The sequence below is a fragment of the Diabrotica undecimpunctata genome, chromosome 10, assembly GCF_040954645.1.
Source record: "Diabrotica undecimpunctata isolate CICGRU chromosome 10, icDiaUnde3, whole genome shotgun sequence".
Lineage (NCBI taxonomy): Eukaryota > Metazoa > Arthropoda > Insecta > Coleoptera > Chrysomelidae > Diabrotica > Diabrotica undecimpunctata.
The window spans coordinates 76,469,446-76,489,084 of record NC_092812.1 but is presented as its reverse complement, the minus strand read 5'-3'; the positions used below and the strand labels follow the sequence as shown (position 1 = coordinate 76,489,084).

At 32.1% G+C, this 19,639-nt stretch overlaps 1 protein-coding gene across 1 annotated transcript in view; it reads right to left on the bottom strand.

The window, feature by feature from the left end:
- Positions 1-14,387, bottom strand: part of LOC140452499 (uncharacterized) — a 70,284-nt gene extending 55,897 nt beyond the window's left edge. Inside the window, exon 1 of the mRNA XM_072546802.1 lies at positions 14,180-14,387. Within this exon, the coding sequence (XP_072402903.1) occupies positions 14,180-14,245 (66 nt within the window). The 5' untranslated portion in view covers positions 14,246-14,387. The remainder of the gene's footprint in view (positions 1-14,179) is intronic.
- Positions 14,388-19,639: the final 5,252 nt, after the last annotated feature.

Below are 19,639 nucleotides of genomic sequence, written 5' to 3'. Positions count from 1 at the left end.
GTGTCTTCTCCTCCCTGGACCCCTTCTGCTGTCTATTTTCCCTTGAACGATCAGTTGTAGTACTCTATATTTATTATGTCTCATAACGTGACCCAAGTATTCCAACATTCTTTTCTTTATACTTATTCCTACCTCTCTCTCTGTACCTATCCGGCGTAGTACCTCTTCGTTGGTCACGTGCTCAGTCCAGGATATACGTAATATACGTCGGTAAGCCCACATTTCGAAGGCCTCTACTTTTTCTATCAATGTTGCGGTCATTGTCCACGCCTCCATTCCATATAACAAAACCGGGAATACATAACATTTCAGAAGTCGAATTTTGAGAGGTAGGGTGAGGCTTTTAGAGGTGAAAATTTGCTTCATGCTAGTGAACGATGCTCTTGCCTTTTCTACTCTTATACGTATTTCCTTCGCTTGATCCCAATTTGAGTTTACTGTTGTTCCCAAGTAGATGTACGAATCCACGTGTTCAATTCTTTCATTGTCTAATATCAGTTGCTGTGGTTGTTGTTGGGTTTTGCTTACTAACATCCATTTGGTTTTTGTGATATTTAGTCTGAGTCCGTATTGTGCACTTGTTTTTTGTATCTTACTCATTAGGCAACTCAGTTCCTCCATGCTACTTGCTAGAATCACAGTGTCATCAGCATACCTTATGTTATTAATTATTTCTCCATTTATCTTTATGCCTTCTGTGTTTTCCTCCAGCGCTGTCTTAAATACTTCTTCTGAGTATATATTAAAGAGAATAGGAGACAAGATAGAGCCCTGTCGTACCCCTTTCTTGATCTCAATTTTATTGGTCAATGTAGATCCTACTTTCACTTTAGCTGTTTGGCCCCAATAGAGACTCGCTATTGTTCGAATGTCTCTGTAGTCGACTCCGATCTTATGGAGAACTTCAATTATCTTTTCGTGCTTTACGTTATCGAATGCTTTTGCGTAGTCGATAAAGCATATGTACACGTCTTTGTTCATATCTCTGCAGCGCTTGATGAGTACCTGTAGACTAAAAAGTGCTTCTCTTGTCCCAAGAGAATTCCGAAACCCAAACTGCGAATCTCCAATGTTATCCTCGCATTTTTTGCTTATTCTGTTGTAAATAACCTTGGTGTATGCCTTCGAAATGTGGTTAATTAGACTTATCATCTGATGTTGATTACAAGACTTTGCTTTTGGTTTTTTCGGTATGGCAACAAAAGTTGACTCTAGCCAGTCTTCAGGAAACTCCCCGCTGTTATAAATATTGTTAAAGAGGCAACATGACAAAAGTATTCAGAACACAGACAACATCCTGATACTCAACTAGATCAGGCTAAAGCAGACTTGATCATTAACAAACTGAAACAAGCAGTTGATTAGGCTCCTATCGGAGGTCAGAATCAATTTTAGGCAAATTAAGATTTTTACTCGACACAACTGTATTGACGGGTTTGACAGTTGAAATGTGTAATATGAGATATTACAAAAGACTAATCTAGGGATTCATCATTTTTTAGTGGAACTATTTTTAAATAAAAAATCAAAACGTCAAACTCATTATTTTACTCATTACTTAAAAACTTGTCTATTTTGAGATTTGACGTATATTTCAGAAAAAAAAGATACACAAAATGAGATATGCTAAATAAAAATCGGTTAATAAACAAAAAAGTTATTGCAAAATGAACAAGAAAATCGCTGCTTTTGAATGTTGTTAATAACTTTTTTATTATTTATTAAAATTTGTCTAAATGTACCTGAACTTGAGAGCCTTGCTATGTTTGAATTGTGTGCAAAAGATAGGGCAGATTGGTTAAATATTGTTTGCGGAACTTAATTTGTTTATACAATTTTTGAAAAAAGAGCTAATTTTCTTCGTTAAGACGTATATTAATAACCTATGGGAAAACATTAAATTATGTAAACAAAATGATTTAATAATAAATAGCACTTTTTAAGCTTATAAATAATTACAATAACTCCTTAGAATTTAGTTCAAATTAAATGGACCAGCTTTAAAAATTAGCTCTTTTTTCAAAAAATCTTATAAAACAAATTAAATTTCGAAAAAACTAACCAATCTGGTCATCATTCGCACACAATTTAAACACAATAAAACCCTCAAGTCCAGGTACATTTTTTGTTAATTTTGTTTATGTATAAACCGATTTTAATTTAGTATATCTTATTTTGTTTATCTTTTTTTTCTAAAAAAGTTGTCTGTTGACGTTAAATCTCTAAATAGGCAAGTTTTTAAGTTACGAACAAAATAATGAGTTTAACGTTTTGATTGTTTATTTAAAAATAGTTCCACAAAAAAATTGATGAATCTCTAGATGGGAGTCGTTTTGTAATATCTCATAATCCACATTTAAACTGCCAAACCCGTCTATACAGTTATGATGAAAAAAGGTTTATTTTTTACTTATTTGATTGGTCTATTTCTGCAGTTTCATAAAACATCGTTTAGCGAAGGGACCCTGTGGATGAACTGTGCTAACTAGTATACAAAAAAATTGACTACTGAAGTGGTGGGGACTATGGAGAACTTGTGGTATGGAGCAAACTTAAATATAGTTGATCTCAATAATATGCCCAAGCGCAACATGGTCCTCACACGCATCCCCGAGAAAGGGGCTAATGAAGCAAACATCAAGATCCGCCTAAAGATCTAAAATCAAAACCTTAAAACGGAAGATTGGTTGTTGAAAAATCGGAGGAGGATCGGGGAGAACGCGCAAACCCTAGTCTACACGATTGACAAAGCCTCGTATAAAGCATTGAAGGCTGATCAATTTAAGGCATATTATATACTCAAAAGACAATCCGAAGCCGCGATGGCTTCAATTAGAATCCAGCAGGCGAACCTCCAGTAGAGTAAGGCAGCTTCGGCAGACAGTTGCTATAAAAAGGTTCAATGTAAGCTTGATACAAGAGTCCTGGATTTTCTAGAGCAAAAAACGACGGTAAAGATAACGATCTTGGAGGGAGGAAGTATAAAGAAAATACTTTTCGGATGAGCATAACTCTTATAAGATGATCCCCAACAACCACCATCCAGCCAGTTTAAACAGCTAGTGAGAGATTGCAGAAAAAATTGACTGTAATTATTAACCATTGGCTGTGATGCAAATGCGCACCATCTGACCTGGGGGAGTACGAACACCAATGAAAGAGGTGAGTCATAACTACAGTTTGTTATGGAACATGAATTAGACATACTAAACGCAGGAAACAAACAAACTTTCGTAACTTCACAACGAAAAAAGGTAATTGATCAGTGGCAACAACTCACGTGACTAGAGTTGTTAAAAAATGGCATGTGGCAGATGAGGTTTTGCTCACAACATCCACATAGCTATTTTGAAATAAAACAGGCAATGAGACTATCAAGGAAACTTACCGTAATCCTCATAAAACAAACTGGGAAGCATATCAAGCAGACCTGGAATATTGTTTAGGCGGGGTTAAAGGGACAATAAGGCATACATTGGCCCTAGATATGACCGCCGAACAATTTCAAGAGGTTGTAATGTCAGCGTTAGAAATCAACTGTCCAGAAATAGTGAGGAATGACACCCTCGCAAATAAAAGGACGGAGATCAGCCGGAAATTGGATTTCGCAAAGATTAGGTGAGTGGCTCTGTATAAATATAATAAGGAATTGAGACGGATAAAAAGAGAATAATGGAAAAGGTTTTGGGAGGAAATATAACAGACTGCAAAAATGTCAAGGCTGCATAAAGTTCTCTCAAAAGACCCTCAGATTGGAATTGGAGGAGGACTTTTTCATGGAGACTTGAGGTACAGACTGTAGCAGAGAATCTGAAACAATAAACCATATCTTGCATCACTGCGAGACATTAGATCTCAGGCGGCAAACACTTTTTGGAGACAACCAAGTGACTCCATGAAAAAAAAAAACGGAGTATGTGTGATTGATTTACTAATCACTGCTTTCGCTGCGATAAACGTTTAGCCATACGATATGTGGGTTTACTAATCCCTGTTTACGAACCCCCAAAATGTTCATCCATGTGGGGTATGTGAATTTACTAAGCAGTGGTTTTGGACCCACAAAATTCCCCATTTTTATAAATTCTTATACAACGCTGAGACAAGAAGAAGGTACCATCAATATTTATATTTTTCTGCTTTGAAAAATCTTGTATAAAGACCGTTGTAGTCTTCTGTCACAAAAAATTTGCTATCATACATTACCGAATCGAGCATGAGTAAATTTTACTTGAACTATTCCTATTATTGTCTCATCTAATGTTTTTAAATAGTTTCTCTACCTGTGCGTTAACTGCTAATTCCATTAGATATGACGATAGTTTTCTCGTTGTTAAAGAACATTTAACTGTATTGAATCCTGATGTACGATTTCGATTTAGCAGTTTATGTGTCTTGAGATTAAAAATTGTGGCCTAGAAACCAGAATGTATCCTGACAATGGTTCCAAATGGGCTATTAGGGATCACAGCTGATAACAAATTTGTAATCCATCTGGTACAAACATAAGTGAAAATACCACACATTATTTTAAAAACTAAGTAAATTAATATTCTTATATTTTCTTAAAACTATTAATAAAGGTTGTGGATAACAAAGGTTATCAGTATTTTGCAAAAATAGAGTGAAATAAGAAATTATATGTAAGTATATAGCTGTGTAATGTGTTCTGAAAATAACCTCCATTTAATTGAATAAAATATTAAGGCGCCGATTATTCAATAAAATTTTGATGATTTTGTTTTGGATTTAAAACAAACACTTATCCAGTAATAACAAGATTTAAATAAACAAACAACATTAACAGATAAAAAATAAACTCAAAAATAATTTTAAATAGTGAATTTGTCTCAACTGTGAACTACTTTAGGTTCCATCATATATATATATATATATATATATATATATATATATATATATATATATATATATATATATATATATATATATATGTATATACCTACTAATTAAAACAAGATAAAATTGTGCATAAGTAACAAAATGTATGTGATTTCACATCTGGCATTCTTTAGCCTATCAAGATACATCCATATCTTCAAAGCTCACTGTTTATTTGGTCTGCTTCTCTTACTTTTCTATTCTTGGATATTGTGATCACTTGCATAAATTATTGTCCTGCTATTTGGTCAATTCCATATAAAGTTTTTTTTTTAACTCCTCTTCCTTACAACTGCTATACTTATACCATAGATTATCATAATGTTGCATCCATTGTTATTCTTCAATAACTTTTGTCTTTCGTGTACATCTTTTCAATTTGGCTACTAAACTTTTCCCACAAATGCAGATGTTTGCTTTGAAATCCCTTGTGTTTTATTCCCAGCTTCACTGTATGTATATTTCCTTATTTTTTTCTGCCTTATTTTGCAACTGCTTGTGATTTTCAATTATATGTTGTCCGTTTAGTGCTGTTCTCTGTTTGAGTACATTATTTGTGGAATAGCCATATTTCTGGTCTTAAATACAAAAGAATAAATGACTTTAACAACTGAAATAGATCAACTACTCTTTTGATCATGGCTCCTAAATATTTCTGTCATCTATCACGTAACAATTTCCCACAATCATTACCTAAATTACATTTTTAAGAAGTCAATGTGCATTTCCCTCACACCATGTCTAATATTCATTTGAATGAATGGAAGAGGAAAGTATTTTGAAGTTTGTAAAATATTTAATCTCTAGCTATCCTCAGAGCTATGGTCAAATTTATAGATCCCATTGGAAAAGACAAATTTTTTTGTTATTTAAAAAACGTCGAAAATTCTTCAAAAAAACAGCATATTAGACTCTAGAAAAAACACACACAGTCTGTTGCTTCAACTCCATTTAGATAGTTGAGTACTTACACCCCTACCATGAACAAAACTATTTAATGTGTTTTTGTGGAATCTAATGTGCTGTCTTTTGGATGTTTTTTTTAAGAATTTGCTCTCTATGTTGTGGTACTTTATAAATTTGGCCATAGCTCTGAGGATGGCTTTGTAAGACGAAAGGGCTCAGGTAGGAATTAAATATTTTACACACTTCAAAAATATCGTTTCCATCATTAATTTGTCATAAGGGTGTACAAAAACATATCAGTCTTTTTTAATTAATATTCATTTCCCTTCCCTATTTTTTTATACCTCTGAGTAAATACTTTATTTACCCAAAAGATTTTCAATATTTTTCATAAATTCAGAAAACATTTGCTAAGCACTTTGAAATGTAGCAGCAGTTATTCAGATTTATTTATTTCAATTCAAGAAGATATTGAATATACCTTACTAGAAATACTGTTTCTTGTAATTATACTGAATAACTCTTGAAACTGTCACTTATAATTTTGTTCCTACATACAATTTACATGCAGAAAGTGCAACAGCTGATTGAACACAAACTCTTTGGGAATGTTTATTGTTGACCTAACATTTTTCTTAGACGTAGAATTAATTTGAACAAAAAATGGTTTATGCTTAGTCCTGGGAATTAAAGGGACACAACAGAGTGCGAAAAACTCTTTCAGGATATCCACTGTTGTAACGATGATAATCAGCAAACACCCCAACGTAAACTACCATTTCTTTATAAATGATATACCACTAGAAAGAGTTCAAAATTTTACATACCTAGTATGCTAGATAAAGTATGCTTTATAGAGAAAGCCAGTAGTATCTTTTATAGAATAAAAACTGTTTTAAGCAATCTGGGCCTTAATATAATGGTACTTAACTGTTATGTATTCTCAACTATTCTATATGGAGCAGAAACAAGCAAGTAAGAAAATGCAGTAAGAACGCCATTCGAAATGAATACTGAAGGATGATGTGTATCTTGTGGACACTTCGACTTACCAATGAAAATGTATTACAAAGAATTGGTCAAGGCCAAAAGCTGATCTGCATAGTAAAATATAGAAAACTATCACATTTTGGTCATGTGATGAGAAATAATAAATACCACAATCTACAAGTTATAAGGATATAGAGGGCCAGGTAGATGGCAAATCTCTTGGCTGAATGATCACCAACATCCAATGAGGATATGGCACAGGCAGAAGATTTTTTTTATTTAGCTTTATGTGTCTCTACAGCGTAGGTCACTGACACAGGTATAATTTTATTACATTAAATTACAAGAATATTCAGTAACATTACAATCAATAAAGAAATACATTAAATATTGGTACAATTATTAATTATCAAATTCTAAATTACGTTTCTTCTTCTAAATTTCCTGGAAAAGCCTGGTTTCATAGAGGAAATTATTAAGGTTAGGTTAGGTTTTGGAATTGGTCTGGCGAGCTGAGAATATTTTGTAGGTTTTGACTCAAAAGATTCTTTTGTCTGTTGTTGTTGAAATGTACAGTGTGTATATGTAGGTGGATGTTGGGAAGTCATTAAATGTTTATGAGTTAGTCTTGTATGGCCGATTCAAAGTCGGCGAATTAAGATTTTGTTTTTTCGTGTAATAGAAGGAAACTCAAGCTTTTTAACGCTGGGATGGATCACAAAGCTTGGAAGGGATTTTATTCCAGTGATCTTGCCAAGACATTTAGATGATATTTTTAAAATACAACTGTAAATCTGTATGTTTTCAGTCTCCATATTAGAAGGATTCCAGGGACCGTTACCAGGTATTCCTACATGAGACAGAATCCAGATCATGGTTGTGGATACTCCCAGTGAGATTAAACTATCGAAAGAGTTTTGCATGGCTTGAACCAAAGGATGTACCATGTACATACTTTTGAGAGTCTTCTTCTTCTTTAGGTACCGTCTCCTCTAGGGAGGTTGGTAATCATCACAGCTATTTTCACTTTTGAGATTGCAGCTCTGAACAAGTCGACGGAACTGCAATTATACCACTTTCTCAGATTGTTGAGCCAGGAGATGCGTCTTCTTCCAATACTTCATTTTCCCTGTATTTTTTCCTTCATTATGGTTTGTAGCAACACATATTTATCGCCTCTCATAACGTGGCCGAAATATTCTAACTTTCTTATCTTAATCATATTCATGATTTCCATTTCCTTTGTCATCTTTTTGAGGACCTCAACATTTGTTATTCGGTCTACCCAACTTATTTTTAATATTCTTCGGTAGGTCCACATCTCGAATGCTTCAAGTCGATCGTTCACCTCTTTCTTTAAGGTCCAGGGCTCCACCCCATACATTTGAGAGAGTAGATAGATGCTAAAGAGTCTGTACATATTACTACTTTTTATATTCTGGTGATAGTAAGCGGTATATATGCAGCAGAAGAGCGGGAGATTACAAGATATGAGTAAATCTTTGTTTGAAGTAACAGCACATCCAACAGCTATAGGACTTTTAGAAGCATCTGTGTATACAATTTGGTCAAATCTGTTATTCGCAATTAATTCTTTAAGGTTTGCCCTAGAAAGTGTGGATTTGTCTGATGCTTATCAAAATTAGTTAACGAGAGATTAAAATCTGCTTTCAATTTATTCCATGGAGGTTTAGTAGATTTGAGACGAATATTTTAAAAGGAGTTGCCGGCGACATAGCCAGAGGGAAGTTCATTGACCTGAAGGCTCCAAGGCAGATTCGAAGTGAAGTGTTGTGTACAGAATTACACCAAGAACCAAGAGACTTTAAATGGTTTGAAGTTTTTTTACTTTTGAGTCAAACTGGTTTGGGACTTTAAAAAATCTATTAAGAAATTGAACTCTTTGATAGACTAACCAGAAGTTAACCAACTTACAAAGGGAAAAAATAGTTGTAAATTTTTCCCCAGAAATAACAAACTGCCTTCTTGAAATTGGTACTTAAAAAATATATTAAATTGACAACAGGGCATATTTGGTTTAGTTCGAATAGATGAAAAATATTAGGGTACAAATTATCTTGTTAGGATATTATAGCTTTCTACAATCTACAAATTAGATGAATTATAAATTTAAGTTCTTTTCTTTTTGTTTTTTGAGGAACCTACTTTCATTATTGCTTCTGTTGTTTTTCCCTTAATTTAAACTATTGCTTTTTGGTTGAATTATTCTTTATAAAATTTGGTTACTACTTGCATATTTATGGATTCTGTGTAATTTGTTTTAAAAATTAGATTTATTGGTGCTGCCCCACTATCAAATGCAATGAAAATGACAAACATAGATAACTAATGTGAAATCCCAAATTAACTGACAATATTTAATCAATATGGACTAAGATTATGCATAACAAACAAAAATACCTAAATAATGAATAACAATTATATCAGCAAAAAAATATCATTCAGCTCCATGTGCAATAAACTGGTTCACAGCAAAGCATGTTTTTACTATGGACAGTGCATACCAATTTGGCCCACACTATTATTGTGTTTAAACATGACCACATTACATTTGGTTTGAAAGAAAAGGAGTGTGTCAATGCTTTGGGGCTAAACATGTTAAGAATCAATCTTCCAATAAAACATTGATGCTCTGATTATCTATGCTTCTTCAGTTGTATATGAATTATCTACTTCTTAGAAAGATGTAACAACACAAACAAAACAACTGAGATTGACACACCATTCTGTCCATTTGACAGATTCTTAATGCTTTCATTAAATTCTTCTTAACCCTTAAGTCTCTATTTTATTGTATAATCTACTGTATTAACACAGTATGATACATTAACACAGCTTAATAACTTCCTAATTGATTAAGAAGCCAGCACATGCATTTACTATTAGCATCATTGGTATGATATTATATTCTAAGTAAGGTTCGCTTCTATTTTCATTTTTCTTGTCTTATTTTTGGGAATGATACAGAATGACTGTATGTCAATAATAATGTTTTATTAAAAAGTGTATATCAACTGACAATTGAAAACATTAGCAACAAAATAAAATGAAGACAATATAATTATAGAAAGAAAATTTGTGTGTATACTAATGTTTGAGGAAACAAGAGCATATGTTAACATCATTTATGAAGATTTAGAAACTACAAAATTATAGTCTATATACTAAAATATGTAATAACAACTTTAGAAACTATGCTGTCAATTTTTAGAGGTACATGTGAGTCACAGGTAAGATAAACTTACCACTCAAGGGGGTAAGTTTTTTTTAGCCTAACAATTTTGTACAGGGTTTATAACTTAGGTAGGGAATATAAAAATATTGACCTGTGACCTAATGCTGTACAAAAATATTGGTACCAGAAGCAGGGAAAATTTTTTATTTTGAGAAAACTTTTTCTCCATTTTCGGTAATTTGACACAGTAAGGCATTTATACAAAAAGTTTCAACTCATTATGTAGATTAATTGTTTTGCAATGCCATACAGTTTGGCTGGGATAGGGGTGATAAATCTAAGGCGCAACCATAATTTAAACCCCCATGCTTTGTATACCCATAAGAATTGGCAGCATATCTTCTAAAGTTGTTATTACATATTTTAGTATTGAGTTATATGTCCTGGGTCAAATGACCCATGGTGTTGTATTCTATTAGAATGAAAAAAAAGTTACAAGAAATTGATATATCAATAGGTACCTTATAAGGTGGTCAAATTATGAAACATCGGGTTATTTGGCCCACAGTTAGCTAATTTAATTTAAAAAACTATTCTTGACTGCAACATCCTATAGTTCTGATATGATGGCAGAAAATCTCCTGAGGTATATATACGAAATAAAAGATCAATGTTAATAAATGTTCCTAACTGATCTAAAAACAGACAGGTGTATTCACCTGTTAAGTGGGAAAGTACCACAACAAAAGTGAATAAAATTATGACAAGTAGAAAAACAACTAAGTAAAACATATTATAACATGAAGATAACAAGTAGTTTCAAAAAATTTCGCACCACATGAGAAAAGAAAGTAAAAATAATATGCAATTACCAAGAAAAATACAAGAATATAATATTCCTACTAGAAAACAAGTACAGAATGATAACTATAAATATAGGAAAAGTCAAACAATAAAAGTTGGATGCAATTTTCCCCTTGTTCCCAGATTTTAAATTTGAAAAAATATATAGGGAATAATTAGATTTTCTTGACATGCCATTCCTATTACAGCGATCATTTCATTAGCTATAACTAATGACAAGTTTATATGATGTCATTATTGGATTTGGTGAGATTGGAAATTGTAACTGACGTCTGTCATAATATTGGAATCAATTTCAAGGTTAAACATATACAGCATAGTTAAACATATACAACATAGACATTTATTTCTTAAGCAGTTTTTCTCCTAGTTTGTGGTCTGTGTTCTTAAGCTGACAATGCAAATGTGTGAACATAAAAACAGTAATATTGAAACTATGGGAGCAAAATGAAATGTTGAATTATGACCTCTTGCCTTCTTTTGGAATAAAATTATATAAAACATACATTTTACTTTTTATAAAAATGATTAAAAATGAAAATCAAAGTTATATTTTATATGTATATTTAGAAAACAAACAATATGAAGACAATCGATGAAGACATGGGAAATATGAAAATATGTGCTTGGCGGAGGAAGAAGATGGATAGGGACAACTGAAGAGAAATTCTTGAGAAGGCTAGGACCCACGCAGGGTTGTAAAGTCAGAATGATATGAAGACAATAACAATATATATTACAGTAGATGTATTTAGCATTATATGGCATATACTCTACACATTGAACATTATTTATTGTAGGAATATTTATGGGCAACTAGAATGTGAATAAAACCTATTAGAGTTTTTTACTCTATGTTTTTTCAAGTATATATTTGTACTGACCATTTAAGTTATTTATATTTTTTTTTATATTTATATTTAGATAATTACTTATATTTATTTCCAAACTCCATCAACGAGCCCACATTTTGATACTCCATTCTGAAATTTATACCTAGTAAAGGATATAATTAAAGGTGCTTTAAAATGTATTTTTTCATTCTAATGGCTTCTAGTGGTAATAATGAACCACCGTTTTCTTTTCACTCCCAAAATATTCAATTAAATTTGCAATTAATTGCAATGGCTGGTCAAATTCAATTAAAATATCCAACAATTTGAATCCAAATAAATTGAGAAACCAAAGTAACAGAATTTGGTGTCTAAATAGACAGTTTTATATTTTAACCAATTTCACCACTATAAACCATCTATAAATACATATATAAATACGAATCTTACGTAACCTTCTATAGGACAACATGGGTTTGACACTTATAGTACAGATAGTTATCTTTGTTGCAAACTCTTAAAGACAAGGAGAAACTGTGTAGCCGTTGGTTGTTGTGGTAAACACATTTATGTTTTTTATTTGGCAATAGCACTTTCCAGCGAAACTTGAGAGTAGAGAAAAAACTTATTTTTAAAAAAATTTATGAGGAAACATTTGTTGAACTAGTTTGCCGTCAAGTTTGTACCAGTCAATTATAATGTCATTAAATCTATGATATGCACCTCTAATTGTTTGAATTGCCCTTTATATACTTGAAGTATTAAAGTGTCTAAAAAAGAATGAAACACCAAACCAGATAAAAAACAATCGAAGTTATAAAACCCTATTAATACTTAGGAAAAATAATCATCAAATTTACTATGTTTTACAAATCAGCAATCAGTATATATTATATACAATATGGTTCAATGGCTTAAATGAAGATCTTCATACTTTAGTAGCATCTATGTAATTTGTGATAGTATTAGAAGGTTCCTGCTGAGTTCCTCTTGATAACTTGACTAAATTAGTGATCAATCCCAAGACCAAGCGTGATGCAATAATAAATTAAACATCTGTATAACCTATTCAGTGTGATTAATAAAGAATTTGTTTTATTTTACTTGCCTATCCTCTAGTAAAAAATTATATTTTTACTTAATAATTGTGTCAAATATTAATAGTATTAAGATACAATGTCAAAGTTAAAAAAATGTTTGGTAATGTGTATTTTGAGGGACACACTTAAAAGCAATATAACAATATTCACTTCAAAGATATTCTCCTAATATATAGACATAAAATAAAACCATGGCCAGTCCTAAAGAAGGTAAGAGTTAGAAAAAAAAATAGATTTTCATAAGCATTCAAGTCAGATTCATATTAGGTATGTATCCCTATTATGCTAATCTTGAAGGCAACAAATTAAAACTCTAAAATTAAGTTATATATGTAATCAAAAGCCTTAAAATATTCATGCATAAAATTTACAAAAACATCCATAATGAATAATGTAAACTAGAAGAAATGCAGAATGAACTTTGATCTTGTTATAGAAGGTGCTGATAGAATAAGATTATTAAAGCAGACAAATACTGTCTTGGCCATGTGATACACATGGAAAATATTGATAAAATGGCCTACAGAAAGAGGGAGAATTGAAAACATTGATGAACATGTTGAAAAATACATAGCTTTAAGATGTAGAACTTTTAACAAGGGAATAACATAAGGAAATGATATGAAACATATAAAACCAATAATGGGCTATGGTTAATGCCAGCAAAGAAGACAAAACTCAGAAAAATAGATACTGAGCAATTTGAGCTAAAATAATAATCAATATTTGTTAGGATATATTATCCAATAAATGAATAATACAACAGATAGACTTGCTTACATTATTATTCATATAAACAATTCATAGAAGTTTAAAAATAGGAAGCACACACCTGACTCATGTTATGTCTTTTAAAGATTGCTATATCCTCTAACTTTTATCTGTCTTATTAAGGATGTTTTTTAATGTTTTTATTAGAAAAAAACCAGGTATCAGCATATTTCTCCATAAATAAAATATAACAATCAATTATTTACAAGGAAAACATCTACAAAGGTTCTATCTGCAGATAATCTTACAATGTCTATTACAAAATATCTTTTGTGACACACATTCAAGTGCATCTGACACTTTATGAACCTTGTGTTTACATTATTAATAAAAAAACTTAAATAGATAAAAAGGAAAGCGCGAAAACGTGTTATGTTTATGATTTCCTGCATAAAAAATTTGATTTATGTCTAAAATACACTAAAATGTAAATAATGAGGTATTATCTGCAACTAAGTATCTTCAATTGAAAAATATGTAGGAGGTATATCCTACTTTTTCATGTTATGTACAACTACTTAATGTATAATCTAACTAACAATGTTACGTGCAGCTAATAATTCTGAAAGGTTAAACATCATAAAAATTTTCACAAATGAAGTAAGTACATGTTCCCTTACCTGTGCTGTAGATGCAAATCCAATAAGGACTGCTAAAAATAATAACCTCTGTATCCTAAAATACATCACTAAGAGTCTACAGTCTTTAAATTTATAGTGGCTATAACTTAAATAATAATAACAATAATAATATGGCACGACAAAAAACACAACCCACTACAACATGAGTATACTGATCAATCAACATTCGACAATCCAATCGCAATCGCCTACGACACTTACGCCCCCTATATACTTCCTTCTGTACTTAAATCTTGTTAGTAGAGTTGTTACTATGACAAAGGAACGGAATACGTAACTTATTATAACTTTTCCGTGAAACGTTTTTTTTTGTAATTTTGTAACAATAAATGCTTAATTAAAAATCATACGCAAATTAATACAAAATCAAAACTATCTAATAATTAAAATAGAAACAAAAGTTGTATAAGATTTTTAATTTTATTTGTACTCCCAACTCCCAACTCAATAAATATGAGTTGGGAGTACCAAGATAAATTTTCGCATAGCACAGAGATGCTGAGAAGTGCAAAATTTTCGTTGAAAAAGTTCACTAGAGAATAGTTAAAAAGTCTTATTAATGCATTAAAACCATAAGAGTTATTTAAAACAATGAGGTAGACTATTTTTAACTAATAACTCTAAAATGTCTGCCTGATTTGGATGACTTTTTCTGTTTTCAGTACTTTGATTTGTCCATTTTCAGTTCTTATAAGTTATTTCTAGTCCTTCTAAATATTCTTAGACAATAACTTCTCTCAAATTTATTTAAAGATAAGGAGCAATAACAGTTTTTGTAACAATGTTGTGTTCGTTCTACTGGACCAGTTACATCTCTATTTAAAGCTAGGTTTTCAATACAAATTGTAGGTTCCTTGTACAACGTGACGGTAACGTAATTATTCTGATTGAGCCAATTGCAAATTGCATTAATGGAAGCGTACAAATACTATTTGGAATCGTTAGCTAAATATTTGATCTTATTTTTAAAAGTTCAATGTTAATGCTAAATAATACTAAAAATACCACAAATATCTACACTAAATTATTGAATTGAATTTTCTTATGGCACATCATAGGATAAGTTAAGTATTGCGTGGATTAATAGTTTCTTTAAAACAGGCTCAAAAAATAAAGATAAATGCACTCCTGAATATCTGCAACACACATTTCACTTCCAGCTTTAGAGTAGGAGTTGCTTAACAATAATTCTATTGTTTTTAATATTTTTAGCACGTTCTCCTTAGTTTGTGATTGATTAAACATAATATAATTTTGTTCGTTTGTTATACTAAAATTGTTTTTAAAAACTATACGAATAATCATCATCTATTCCTAATTCCTGGTCCATTCAAATTAACCACACATTTAATGCGGATCTAATGTAATGCAATTAACAATTAAAAACTTCCATTTCTAAAAATCTGTGTTCTCTTTTTTCTCAACATATGAAAAAATAATATTATAAATATTACTACTTGCATTCAGATCTCTTTTACTGGTTCTACTATAAACTCTAGCAACTTTCTCTGATCTACCAAGTTGGTATTTAGCGAATTTCCATCGTTCTTTCCGTTTTCATACAAATAATTGTTCAATGCACTGTTTTAAAATATTGAGGAAAATTTTCTACCCACTAGTAATCATTCCATTAAATGAAACTAAATAAATACCTACCATAAGTAGCACTATTGAAAATTCCCAATTTCATAAAACCTAGCAATCATTGATCAATGACCAAACAATATTTTCCTAACTTAGTTTGTAAGCTAACACGTTAATATTTCAAGGCTATTCATCTGGGATCAGAGGAAATTTCATGCCAACAAGAAAATCGTCAAACTTAATTTTCATCACTTATGGAGGGAGGAGTTAACAACTATTACCCTTACTTACTTCTACGAGGGTGGCTAACTATATTTAGAGAGGCTGGAGGATGTTTCTATAGAAAATTTTAGTTGTGCTGTAGCTATAATATTAAAACTATTTTTAGAAAATGAGGTCGGGTTTATTTTGAATTCAGATATAGGAACAATAAAAAATTAACGGGAATCTATAAAATAACTACATGTTCGTATATATCAATATATATATATATATATATATATATATATATATATATATATATATATATATATATATATATATATATATATATATATATATATATATATATATTTCTTCAATTGTAGTAGAAATTTCGCATCTATTGCAAACCACTTTCTAATCTGACGAAAAAGAATATCACATTTAACTGGTCAGCTGATGAACAACGTACAGTCGTTGATCTAAAAGCAAAACTAACGTCAAGGCCACTGCTGGCGATATACTATCGCGAGGCAGTTACGGAACTTCTCACAGATGCTAGTAAAATAGGAATCGGAGGCATCCTACTACAAGTACAACCAAACGGAGAGTTAAAATCGATCCAATATGTTAGCAGGTCAACAACTAAAGAAGAACAAAACTACCACTCCTACAAGGTGGAAACGCTAGCCGTAGTTAATTCGCTGAAAAAGTTCAGAGGATATTTGTTAGGCATTCGGTTTAAGATTGTCACCGATTGTAATGGGTTGCGTGCTACACTAACTAAACAAGATTTGATTACAACGATTGGTAGATGGTGGTTATCTACTCAAGACTTTGAATTTAAAATCGAATATCGTGCTGGCTCAAAAATGAACCATGTCGATGCCCAAAGCAGGAACCCTGTTGTGGTCAATGAAGAATATCATGAGGTGCCGATTTTACTTGTAAATGTAAGTGAGTATGACTGGGTGCTTTCTGCACGACCTACTGACAACCGCTGTAAAATACTACATAAAATCTTATCTGGAGTACCTACCCGTTAGTGCAGAAGAACGGAAGGTTCGTCAGAAGTATATTCTAAAAGACAATAGAATTTATAAAGAACACACCCAAAGGAAGGCGTTGGATGGTACCCAAGGCAGCAAGAAAGAATATTTTAACATACTACCATGATGGTGCATGCCATTTCTGGTTGGATAAGACCTTGGAGGCTATTTAGAAAAGATACTGGTTTACTGCAATGCGAAATTATACGAAGAATTATATCTCGTGTTGTTTAGGTTGCCTATATAATAAGAAACCATTTGGTAAACCGACTGGTAGTCCAAACCCAATAAAGAAAAGGGCAATACTAATGGGTACAATCCATTTGGATCATCTGGGCCCCTTTACGAAGAGCAAAAGAAAGAACAGCTATGTTATCGTGGCTGTGGATGGGTTCACGAAGTTCACCTTTATGAAAGCAGTGCCTGAATAAAATAATAGAGCTTTTTGATGTTCCACGGCGCATAATCTCGGATAGAGGCATATCATATACAAGCCAGACTTTCAAAAACTTTTACGCTAGCCTCGGAATAAAACTCGTGTTATGTGCCACCGCTACTCCAAGGGCAAACAGTCAAGTAGAGCGAATGAATCGCGTCATCCTTAATGCTGTGACTACAACAATCGAAATCGGAGCGCGTTGAGATGAAGTGGTTAGCAAGGTTTGGTGGGAATAAACTCAACAATTTGTTCTTCTATCGGCAAATCGCCTTACGAGGTGTTCCTGTAAACAGTAATAAACAGTAATAATAAAAAGGTTCCATTTTTTGGTATATGCCTGGTTAGAAATAACTGAGTCGATAATAAGTTGTTCTTTGCAACCCATGGAGCCCTTAGCACATCCTTTCTGTTGAGACTCTATAATATTGTTTAGAGCACAGTGTTGGTAGATACGCTGGGTTACACAGGATGTGACCAATTTGTACAAAGTTGAAAGACAAGTAATTGGGCGGTACTTGGCTGGATCTTGGGTGTTATTTTGTTCCTTCGGTATTAGATAAGTGGTTCCATGAGTAAGAAATTATGGTATTTCCTGTGAATTAGAAATAATATGATTAATTATTACTATTAAAAGCTCGTGAACACTCCAAAACTTCTTTCAGGAGATTTCCAGTTATGAAGCTCTTTGATGATGTTCGATACTTCTTCAGTGGTGAAAGGTTCATAAGGAATATTCCTGTAGTGTTGACAGTTGTTTGTTGTGTCTTCAATACATCCAGCATTGTTGTTATGTTTAGCTGGCGTCAAAAGTTAGTTTCCCCAAAACTCATGAATTTGTTCTTGGCTTGGATAGGATTTATTTACATTTTCTACAGTGGAATTCAGTTTCCTATAGAAAGCCTTCTATGCATGCTCAAAAAGTATATTGTCGCATTTCCGGTTGTTACTAACTTTGTATCTCTTTAGGTGACCTGAATAAAGGGAGAGTTTTTGTTATATTGTGTCTAGGCAGTTTTGAGCTGTGTTGTTTTCTGGATCATGTTGTGAGTGTCTTGGAGTGTTTATAATTATTTCTTCAGCTCTTTTAATTACTTGTCGACTTCTTACATACCTGTACATACATTCATATACATCATACATACCTGTTATCATTAGCATTACTATTATACATGTTTTTCATCGGGCGGCTTATCGCCTCCCGTTTCTTGTGAAATTGCTTATACCTTAAAATCCAATTATGCCCTCCGGAAATACAAATATCAAAAACATTAATTAATTATATTTATGTTTTACAAAAGTTTAATCGCCAGCTATTCACAAATCTATTCACTTTGACTAACGAAATCCAACAGCTTAAAGATCTACTGAAGTTAAACGCGGTAGTAGTACTCGCAAGCTCACTTTTCAAAACGGAAAGAAAACAAAGGAAATAAGAAAACGACTAATAAGAAAATACCAAAGAGTAATTTGACGGAGAACACTGAAAAAAGTGGGAATAAATATTGCAAAAAAATTCATCATATCGAAACCTCCAGAAGATCTTCAACCTGAGGACGATGTTTTGTGTTTCATATGCATTGTACTATACAGCCACTCCACGAGCTAGGAAGTGTGGAGTCAGTGCAATATTTGTTAGAATCTGGCTCATAAACTCTGCATTTTCTTTGATGGAGGAGTATTTATTTGCGATTTTTGTAAAGGAGATGTTCGAATTTGAAAAAATAAATTTCAACAACAAACATTTCCATTCATTGAATCATTACTTTCTGAGAAAGCAACAAAAATATTGGAGAAAACCAAACCAGTTAAAGAAAACGAATGGTTTGAGAAGGAGTGCCAAGAAACAACTGATAACAAAAACAGGGTATACCTAAAGACAAATCAAGCTGGATACACAAGAAGAGCAAAGGAAGAATACCGGACCCTAAGAAGAGAAGAAAAACGATTACATAGAAAAAAAAAGACAATTTGAGTAAAAGCAGTTGGAAAGCACAGAATGGCTAAGAAATCAAAATGAAACTCGAAAGTTCTACAGAAATCTAAACAAAATGCGCAAAGAGTTTAAGCCAAGAATAAGGAGCTGTAAGGATGTAGAAGGAAACATCCTAAATGATACGGCCTCAATCCTAAACAGATGGGTTGAATTTTTCGATGCAAAATTTCATG